This window comes from Microplitis mediator, chromosome 1 (assembly GCF_029852145.1).
Source record: "Microplitis mediator isolate UGA2020A chromosome 1, iyMicMedi2.1, whole genome shotgun sequence".
In the NCBI taxonomy this organism is placed as follows: domain Eukaryota; kingdom Metazoa; phylum Arthropoda; class Insecta; order Hymenoptera; family Braconidae; genus Microplitis; species Microplitis mediator.
Window position 1 is genome coordinate 7,143,052 of NC_079969.1, and position 11,387 is coordinate 7,154,438.

Genomic DNA, 11,387 nt, shown 5'->3' on the forward strand with positions numbered 1-11,387 from the left:
TTTAATTAAATTAAACACTCATAAATACTCCAAATTTTTGTTATTAATTCGAAACATTACAAATAATTCGAATTTCGAGTTATTTCAAAATTCATGGATACTTCTAATTTTACATGAAATTTCAAAATTCAGAAATTTTTCGAATTTTCCTAATAATTTTGAACGAATAATTCGAATTTTTCGAATAATTAAATAATTTACAAATACTTCAAATTTATTGAATTAATTTCAAAATTCAGAATTACTCAAAATTTTTGTTATTAATTCGAAACATTACAAATAATTAGAATTTCGAATTATTTCAAAATTCATGGATTCTTCTAATTTTACATTAAATATAAAAATTCACAAATTTTTCGAATTTTCCTAATAATTTTGAACGAATAATTCGAATTTTTCGAATAATTAAAAAATTTACAAATACTTCAATTTTTTTGAATTAATTTACAAATTCATAAATATTCCAAATTTTTGTTATTAATTCGAATCATTACAAATAATTCGAATTTCGAATTATTTAAAAATTTATGGATACCTCTAATTTTACATTAAATTTAAAAATTAATAAATTTTTCGAATTTTCCTAATAATTTTTAATATAACGAATTTTTTGAATAACTAAAAAATTTACAAATACTTCAAATTTTTTTAATTATTTTCAAATTCATAAATTCTTTAAAAATTCATCAATCAAATTTTTCTATTATAAAAACTACGAATAATTCGAATTTTTCGTATTATTTGAATCATTCGATTAAAACTTTATTTGCACATACCCAATATATATATATATATATATATATATATATATATATACAAATATATAGGCATGCATGAATGAATGAATGCAAAGTTCATATGATGATATTGACATTCGCAAAAAGATTAACTGTCAACTCACTTTGTTGCAATTGTATCATGTCCTAGTTTATAATTAAAAGAAAAATTATTTAATTATAAATTTACAATCTATTTTTAACATAATAAAAGTTAAACTAATTAAATTTTGTTCTAAGAAATACTAAAAACGAAAAAAAAAACATTTTTCTATAATACTGATGGTAAGCATTTGGTAAACATTAAAAAAACCATAAAAATTATTTTAAATATTTGAAGTGTTCCGACAAATTTTTTTTTTGTTTATTTCTAAGGATATAAAAATTTTTTTTTACGAGCAAGTACTTAAATAAGAGCGCGATAAATGTCTGTACATGCTGAAAATGTTTGTGGTAATATATATGACCGGTAATAAAACGATTCCAATAGCAGCATTGGATCCTCATCATATTGGAATAAACATATGAAATGAAACAGTAAAGTGTTGAATGTAAATAACCGTGTGGGTATTTGTGGGTTCACGTGTACGAAGCAAATACTCATTTGAGAATTCAAAAATAGAAAGATAGACAAGTAAAGCTTTTAAATATTCACAGTAGTCAGTACGGTTAGTAACCTCTAGCATTTAACATCTAAAAATTTATGTTTTTTATGATAAACGATTGAGGTAAAGATAATTATTTATTAAGTTGCTATTAAAATTGATGGAATTTTACAAAGAAAAAGAAGTCAACATTAATGTTTTTTGAGTTACAAAAGTGTACTGACATCAACTACAATAGAGTCAACATTTAGTTAATTATGAATCAATACTTATTAATATTTTAGTCAACCGAAAATTATTAACAGTTTTTTAAATATAATAATATTGACGTCAACGTTTATTTATCAACGTCAGCAGAGAGTTTGAACTTGTAAGTCAACATCAAACTTGATTGTAAATTTTTAAGTTAGCATCGAAATTGCTTGTAGAATTTTAACTCAACATTTCCATCGCTTGTCAAGTTCCAACTCAACATCGCCATTGTCTCTTAACTTTTAAGTCAACATCCATATTGACATCGATAGTTATTTATCAATATCACTATTAATTGTCAATTTTTAAGTCAACATTAACATTGATTGTGACTTTTGAGTCAACGTCGCCATTGTTTGTCAAGTTTGGAATCAACGTCAACATTTAAGTCAACCTCAACACTGACTGTCAACTTTCAAGTCAACGTCTGCATTGATGTCAACAATTATTTTTCAACATCACTATTAATTGTCCATTTTTAAGTCAACATTGACATTTATTTTAATTTTCGAGTCAACATCATAATTGACGACTAACTTTTAAATCAACATCAACATTGATTGTCAACTTCTTAGTCACTATCAATATTGACATTAACAATTATTTATCAATATCAACATGGATTTTAAAATGATATCATAGTTATCAACATCTCAAGTAAGTATTTTTTAAATTAAAAAATTTAAGTCAACTATAAACTACCCTATCAACTTCTAAAAAAAGTTATTAACATTTTTCAGTTTCGTGATGGCATAAGTTACGTAATCAACATCATCATTCTGACGATAACAGCAACTTGACTATCAACATTGAAGATATCAGTTCAAAATTTAATGAGTCAACTTCGATCGACAGGATTAAGTCAACTTTAAAAACGTTTGTCAACATCTTTCAAAATGTTTACCTAAAAAGTGTTCTAAAACCAACTCTATTAGTTTTCATACCAACAGATTATAAAAGTCAACATCTACTGAGTCGAGTTTCTAATCAACACGACTTTTAACATCAACTCAATTAACTGAATCGTTCAGTAGATCAGTACTCCCATTCTTTTCAACATCAACATCACATAAAAAATAAAACGAAATACAATCATGACTAAAATGCGATCATCATCACGATCCTGTAACTCATCAACAACTTCAGTCAACGGAGACCCACGTGAGAAAATAAAAGACTGCTGCCGAAAATTGGTCGCATTTATGTGTACCCAAGTCGGTGTCGGAGGTCTCGTCGTAGGCTACGCAATTGTCGGTGCTCTAGGATTCATCAGCATCGAAAGACAAGTTGAGTATCCTCATATTGAAGAAATGCGGCTGCTGCGTAAAAATTACAGTGAAAAATTGTGGACAGCAACTGCTGCTGATCGACATGTTAATATTCTCAATAAAACGGCATTTAGACGCCATACCGACGGGTTGTTGAAAGAATTCCAAATAGAAATAGTGAAAGCCGTTAAACTTGGTTACAATGGCAAGTCTGTTCAAGATGTTTGGTCACTACCTGCTGCATTGATGTTCTGTTTATCAGTTTTTACCATGATTGGATATGGTAACATAGTCCCCAGAACAATGTTGGGCAAAGGGGCTACTGTAGTCTACGCCATTTTTGGTATTCCTCTATACGTTTTATATTTCTTGAACATGGGGAAAGTTCTCGCCCAAACATTCAGGTTAGTAATTCCTGGTAGAGGTGGATAGTTCCGGATCTGTATAGTTCCATGAACTATGTCTTTTGTCGGATACGTATCCGATCGTTCCTCAAAATTCATTTTAGTATACTCACTAGTTCTTTTTTGTCCGCGACTGCCGTCATTACCAACAAGCAGTAAAACAGCAGAATAATTTTTGATTAGTGATTTCTTATGGAACTTTGAGTTGAATACCAATCATAATTCATTCTCTATTCAGTATAAAATAATATAGTTCGCCGTGAATGCGTCTTAAACATATAGGTCGCATAGCGTAATGTTGTGTATACTAGAATATTTTGTATGTCTACGTTCTAAAAACTGAACTTTCATGAGATTTAAAAGCATTAAATAGTCCCACGGATATGATTCCAGGAACTAGTTCCTTTCTGCTCCGGAAACGTTCCAGGTTCAATCCGAAATGTTCTCGGAACTACCGACCTCTAATCCCTGGCGGATCCGAATTACGACAAATTATGGTCACTTCCGTAATTTACCGTGATCCGGATCTGCTAGGGATGATACGGCTCCTAAACCAATGACTTAAAGAAAATAAAACTGGTAATGAACCTCTTATTGCAGATGGTTATACAGATGGTTCCACGAGTGTACTGGACGTAAAAAACCAGGACAAAGGATAATAGTCCCCTCAACAGCATGTCTATGGGTAATCTTTGGCTACATCCTGATAGGGACTATCATGTTCGCACAGTGGGAAGAATGGGACTATCTGGACAGCGCTTATTTCTGCGTGACTTCTCTTTGCAAGATAGGCATGGGTGACTTTGTACCAGGTGCAAATATCGTCGAAGCCAAAAGTGGAAGCCACCTTAAATTAGTTATTAATTTTGTTTACTTACTTTTGGGACTGGGGTTGGTTGCGATGTGCTACAACCTGATGCGTGAAGATGTTAGAGTAAAAGCGCGTGAATTGCGTGAAGAAATAATTGACGCTTTTGAAGAGTTCAAGTATAGAATGGTACACTGCTGTCGTGGCAATTGAACACGTTGCTCAAGTAACAATTTACATAGAAAGTTGCTGGTTAAGACATTGATCACCAAAATTTTTCGATAGATATTACATAGACTTGCTCAAGATGACACACAAGCGACAATCTTGCTGCACCCGGGTTAAAAAAATAACTTGATTTTGACTTTCTTTGATCAATTAACCTGATCTGTACTACATCTATTTTATTCAACTCATGCAAGTATAAGCTAATGGGTCTTACGCAAGTATTTTAGCCAAGTACTGCAACAGATTTGCTTGAGATATCTTACAGAAATATTTTACCTTAGACTTGTCCAAGATTGATCATGTAGAGTTGCTTAAGACTTAAGATACAAATTTACATAAAACTTTTTTAAGAATGCTACTAGAGATAAGTCTATGAATAAGTATATAATATAAGTAGTCATTTGGAGCAACTGTGTGCAGCGGGTAAGTGTACGCAAACCCATTCGTTTCGGACTGGAATGCATGAGCTTGCACACACTTACCCACAGCTCACGCTTGGCCCACATGACTCTACACGGAAAGAATTTTTTGATAAAAATTACTCTGTAATTTCGAGTAATTCTGGGCCGTTGCAAAAAATTGGTATTTTTTGTTTTAAATTTAATATTTTTTGTTTAAATATTAACGTTGCTAGACCATGTTCTACTCTACTACTGAGTAATTTAATAAAAGTCTTATATTTAATCGATTATTGTGAATATCTCATCTTAATCTATTCATTTTTACTCCATGCGATTAATTTTTACTCCCCAATATACTATTCTTCTAAACCCATTAACTTTTTGATGAAAAACTGCTTATAACTCAAATAAATTTTCTTATGTATGGAAGTAATTTTTACTCTAAACTGCAGAGTAATATTTCAGTAGTCTCCGTTAATCTTCGGTTAATATCGGCTTCAATTAAATGTCTTTTATTTTGCTCGCGACAACTTACATATGTTACGCACACAAACGTAGGGTTGGAAAAAAAGACGATCTCTGTATCTCTCTATAACTTAATATTTACTTTAAAATTAAAAAAAAATTTGTATCTTTTCTTTTTCAACACAATAAGAGTAATTTTTTTTTATTATTTTTCAAAATATTTATTTTAAGTCATATTCTAAAGCAATTAGATGATTTTTAGATTTTTTATGAAAATTTCAGTCTATTAATTGTAATTTTTATTGTAATTCAATATAAATTTTATAAATTGAATCATCAACTTTTTATCATAACCTACGAGTAAAAATTGAATTAGAGAGAATTTATTTAGACAGCTGCTAGGTGTAATTTTTACTCGTAATTGTGAGTAAAAATTAATCTGATTGATTTTTACTCACTGAAAGAGTAAAATTTCGTAATGCGAAAGTAAAAAGTCGTGATGGCCCAAGATTAATCGATTTAGAGTAATTTTTAGAATAAATAACATGGCAATATTCATACGAAAATTCTTTCCGTGTACATAATCTCAAAAAAGAATCAGTGTTCGTAACTAAAAACTGTATTCTAAAAAATAATGAAAACGTTTATGATTAAAATTATTATTTATTCAAAACAAGGAATTTCATAAAAAGTTATAATGAATAATTTGAATTTAAGTTTATTTTATCATTCCCATCCAATACGCCATGATGAATTTGGAAAATTACTGTCATTAATTTTGTCCATCAATTCTTGCGTTACATGATCAGCAATAACGATAATCAGGGCATTATGCGAATGTTTGAAATATATCGTCATTAATAGATTTAATGGTTGAAGACATACGTTATTATCGTTATTATCTTTATAATAACCACCGTCTTTGGCAAAAACACGATGGTTATTTGAACCATCGTCAAAGTTAACTTCACTAATGTAACATTTATGCCTGTAATACCGACTATGATTGATTAAGGCAATAATGTCCGACCATTTATCTGCAAGATCATATTTTTTATGACCATATGAATGTACGTCACTTTGGTACTCGCAATTATAACGAATATCAAAACTGCATTCATCAAATGACCCATCCAAGCCCGCTAATAATATTTTCCCGCGATGCTGCCCAATAGTGTCCTCAAGTCGCCATTTTGTGACAATACGTTGCCCGCCCACGACATGGCGGATGTAAAAATTAATAATGTCACAATCACTTCTGGTTCCATCGAATTCGGGAGGATAAACTTGACGTATCAATATAATTATAAATTCACCTGGATTATCATCAAGAAATGTATCAGCTTCTAGTAGCATATCATGAAATCCAACGTTAGTCGTAGAACTATAACTGTAAGTTTCAATTAAATATGATCGTAACCGCACACTAATATCAAAAACACGAATTCCATATCTTAATTGCTGGGCAAGATTCAAATCTTGGGTTCGAAATTCTATTATATCAGCACTGTAAGATAGCGACGAATGAGTACCAATAAGTGCTAACTCACGTAACTTCTTATCATCTGGCAATCTTACTAAATATTTAATACGTTCTATGTATGGTTTGTATATATATTTTACACAATGTTTTAAACACATTTCTACTAAATTAGTAGATACTATGAAATAAAATGTATATAGAGTCCATGTTAATCGCTTTAATCGCATATTAGATGACTTTTTTAACGGCACAAATTTAAAAAATAATAACTGGTTTTTTTCTTTCAATGGATTTCTACAAATAAAAAAAGTCTATTTTTGGGTTGTTGTGAAACTGAGTAAATAACAAAGTAATTATAGCATTAATGTAAGTAATTAAACGACTGATTTTTTGTATCATTCGATAGTTGCGGGCAGTAATTGAAATCTATTTCATAAATTTTTATTTATCGTCCGATTGTAAAAAACAAACTTTAAACAAAGATCGGCAAAAAAGGGCTTTAATCAAAACTAATTTATTTTTTCAAAAATTGATTTTAATAACGGAAAATATTATAAACTTACTGTACCAATAAAACTACTTTCCCTGATTAAACAACTGAATTCAAATGAATTCAAAATTTGAATTTGAATTAAACAGAATAAAACCGATTTAATAATTTCAAATTCGTTTTAATTTAGTTTAATTCGGATTCAGAACTAGAAATTGGAGAATTATTTTCGAATTAATCGGAATTATACCGAATAGAATTCTTTAAATTCGTTTTAATTTGGGCAAATTCGGGTTTTCCTGCCGAATCAGACAGAATTCATTTTTAAGTTAGGTACCGATATAACAGAATTTATCTGAATTAAATAGAATTCAAAATTTAATTCTGTTTAATTCGATCGAATTCAGTTCTTTAATCAGGGTTATTTAATAATTAAACGGAGAGTAAAAAATGGCTATTTTGTATACGGTTGCAAAAGTATTTTTTCAATTTTAGAGTCAATTATTACTGATACGTATTTTTCCAATGCTGATACTCTATTTGATTTGAAATAGTGGAAATAGTGACTACTCTCTATTTACTAGTGATCCCTGGTGGATCCGAATTATGGAAATTTATCGCGGTCGCGGTGCATTTTCCAATTTTTAAATATAGTGAAACCTAAACTTACAATTAACCTCCTCAATATGACAATTTCATGATAAATTGAGAAAAATATAGACAGCCCGAACTGGGAATCGAACCCAGACCAATTCGGTATCGCGCCGAGTGCTCTACCAGCTGAGCTATCCGGTACTATGCTATATTCCGTTCAATTTGATCTGTAACTTACTGAGCACACCGTCTATCGTACGATAATGCACCAATTTTAGAATATAGTGAAACCTAAACGCGGTGCGGCCGCACATTGCAGTGATTTACCGTAAAATACGGCATTTCTACGTAAAATTTGCCGCAATTGACAATAAAATACGGTAATTTATGGTATTGACCAGCTAATTGCGGTAAATTACGACAACCCGTATAAAAAAACCATATACTGTCGATAATATATAAAAAAATATATGGTAAATAACTGAACATATATGGCGGCAAAATAATTAATATTGATTAATATATGATTTATCATATATAATAATTTATACGTTTAATATTATAATAATCCATATCATTTATAATATATGTGATTATATTCATGTGATATTGTATCAAAAATTATATGTCCGCTTTATATATTAATTTATAACGTAAAATATATGTTTCATCTTATAAATTAATTTATAATTTCAATCTTATTATAATCCATATAATTTATAATATATGTAATTGTATACATATGATATTACATCTCAAATTATATTCTCGTTTTATATATAAACTTATAATTTCAATATTATAATAATTTCGATATTATTATACATAAATAATGTAAAAAATTCACTCATACCAAAAATTAAAGGAACAAAAAAATTTTAGAAATTTATTACCGGTTTTTGCAAGACTGTAACTTCATGAAAAATAATCGTATCAAGATTAAAAAAAAAGCATTTTATAGCTTGAAATCTCTAGTTTCATATTTGTACAAATATATATAAACATATATCTATATAAATATATATTTACATACATTTATACAAATATATGTGAACATATATTTATATAATTATATATTTACACGTATAAATATTATATGTCAGTCATATAATTAAATCATATATCTTATCATATAACTTAAAGTATAGTATAAAATATTATAAGCAATATTTATAAGTTAGCATGTAAAAAAAATATATTACCGATATATGTTGCAAATTATAAAATCATATAATATTTCGGCAAAATTTTGTATATGGCTCCATATATGACTTCTTATAGTTCCATATAATTTATCATATATTTTGAATTATACTGAAGCTCATATATTGCTTTTTCATACGGGAACTTACTGTAGTTTGCGGCAAAACACTGCAGACCCACAGCAATTTTACGGTAAATTACGCTTCTCCTATTGTAATTTGACAATAAAAATTCCATATTATTAATACTGTTAATCACGTTATTTTACTATAAATTGCAGTCGATACGTAATTTACGGTAAAATATCATAATTCTTCCGAATGCCGTAAATTACGATTATAACCGTAATTCAGATTCACCAGTGATTGTTCAAGGTAACGGAACTAACTGGGGATCAGTAACTTTGAAATATTCAGCCTTTTAAACAGAGTCCGTTTCCTCCCCTTTATGGACATATATACGCGTTTCGTACATTATCATCTCCCATCGTAGACGATACTTTTGATCGAAAAAATATTCCAAAGAACTCACCCCAGTGACATCTGATTCTAACCACATCCACCACGAGTCCATACCTCTGTGGGCCTAACACTCCTTCCATCTCAAGAAATAGATTCTGGTCGAAGTATACTTGGAGAGACCCAACCGCGGTACCAGTTCCCTTTACTTTTTACGTCAACGTAAAACTGTCCCCAATATAAATATATGAAAAATAGCCAAGTTTTTTTTCATGTATGAGTAATTAGTTTCATAAATAATGATATGAACATTGAGAATTAAAAGAAGTATTTATTAAAAAAAAAAAGTGATAAAGGTTACAATGAATAATTTCCCGATGAAAAAAGATTTTATATAATTGTATAAAATTATATACAAAAAATGGCCCGATCCAATTGTATATAACTGTATAGAAATTGTATAAGATTCTACACAAATTGTATACAAGTCTATATAATTATATACAACTTTATACAAATTATATACAATTCTATATAATTATATACATTTCTATATAATTGCAATATATAGAATTGTATAGAATTGTACATAATTATATAGAATTGTATACAATTTGTATAGAATTGTATACAATTTTCTATACAAATTGTATACAATTGGATCGGGCCATTTTTTCTATCCAATTATATATAGTCTATATATAATTATATATAGTCCATATATAATTGATATATAATTCTATACAATTGTATAAAATCTTTTTTCATCGGGTTTAATTAAAGTGTATCGTCATTCCCATCCAATACGCCATGATGGATCGGGAAAGTTGCTGTCGTTAATTTTATCTATCAATTCTTGTGTTACAAAGTCAGCTACAACAATAATCAAAGCACGGTGTGGATTTTCGAAATAATTTTCCATCATTTGATTTATTGGGTGACTAACGCACAAACTACTATTAAAATTACCACCTTCTTTGGCAATACTGAAGTGGTTAAATGAACCATCATTAAAGTGTATTTCATTGAGAAAACATTTATAGTTATCAAAACGACTATCCTTGATTAAGGTAAAGATATCATGCCATTTATCTTGAACATTATAGTTATTGCGTTTAGTTTTCAATGTAATATCACTTTGAAGCTTACAGTTATTGCGAATATCAAAAGCACATCCACTAAATGAATCGTCAAAACTTGATAACAATATTTTTCCACGGTGCTGCCCAATAGTGTCCTCAAGCCGCCATTTTGTGACAGTACGTCGTCCGCCCACGACATGGCGGATGTAAAAATTAATAATGTCACAATCACTTCTGATTCCATCGAATTCGGGCGGAAAAACTTGACGTATCAATAAAATTATAAATTCACCTGGATTATCATCAAGAAATTCTTCAGCTCCCAGCAGAAAATCATGAAATCCAATATTAGTTTTAGCATAATAGCTATAGCTCTCAATTAAATTTGATCGAAAGCGCACACTGATATCAAAAACACGAACTCCATATTTTAATTGCTGGGCAAGATTCAAATTTTGGGTTCGGAATTCTATTATATCAGCATTGTAGGATAGCGATAAATGAGTACCAATAAGTGCAAGCTCACATAACTTTTTATGGTCTGGCAATCTTACTAAATACTTAATTCGTTCTATATATGGTCTGTATATGAACTCTTTACACTTAAGACTGCTGTTGCACATTTCTACTAAATTAGTAGATATTTTTAAGTTAAATATAAACCAAATTCCCGTCAACCACTTTAGTAGCATCTTAGATAACACTACTGACTGTACGAATTTGTAAAAGTGAAAAAATAATAACTGATATTTTTTAAGTGGGCGGTTACTAAAAGAAACTATTTCTGTTCTATTGCCAAATTAACTAAATAATTAAGTGATTAGACCATCAATTTACTTTATTTAATCACTTGTTACTATATTTTATTTT

General features: G+C 29.3%; 2 protein-coding genes across 3 annotated transcripts; one reads left to right on the top strand and one right to left on the bottom strand.

The window, feature by feature from the left end:
• The first annotated feature begins 1,228 nt into the window (after window positions 1-1,228).
• On the top strand, window positions 1,229-5,912 carry LOC130675399 (potassium channel subfamily K member 2). Of its 2 annotated transcripts, none has more exons than XM_057481071.1 (4): window positions 1,229-2,290; window positions 2,374-2,509; window positions 2,584-3,305; window positions 3,906-5,912. In XM_057481071.1, exons 3-4 carry the CDS (start codon window positions 2,728-2,730, stop codon window positions 4,324-4,326), a joined length of 999 nt encoding a protein of 332 aa, XP_057337054.1. In that variant the 5' UTR covers window positions 1,229-2,290; window positions 2,374-2,509; window positions 2,584-2,727; the 3' UTR covers window positions 4,327-5,912. The 2 variants fall into 2 exon arrangements, with proteins under 2 accessions (XP_057337054.1, XP_057337045.1); XM_057481062.1 differs by having other exon boundaries at window positions 1,229-1,751; window positions 1,810-2,290; window positions 2,374-3,305.
• A 4,313-nt stretch (window positions 5,913-10,225) lies between these two features.
• On the bottom strand, window positions 10,226-11,140 carry LOC130678792 (1-phosphatidylinositol phosphodiesterase-like). The gene has a single exon (XM_057486275.1). The coding sequence runs from the start codon at window positions 11,138-11,140 to the stop codon at window positions 10,226-10,228; it is 915 nt and encodes a 304-aa protein (XP_057342258.1).
• Window positions 11,141-11,387: the final 247 nt, after the last annotated feature.

Excerpts from the sequence above, each read along its gene's own strand:
- LOC130675399 (XM_057481071.1), top strand. The coding sequence starts at position 2,728 with ATGACTAAAATGCGATCATCATCACGATCCTGTAACTCATCAACAACT. Across the intron at positions 3,306-3,905 it reads GTTCTCGCCCAAACATTCAG|ATGGTTATACAGATGGTTCC; the intron begins GTTAGTAATTCC and ends CTCTTATTGCAG.
- LOC130678792 (XM_057486275.1), bottom strand. The coding sequence starts at position 11,140 with ATGTGCAACAGCAGTCTTAAGTGTAAAGAGTTCATATACAGACCATAT.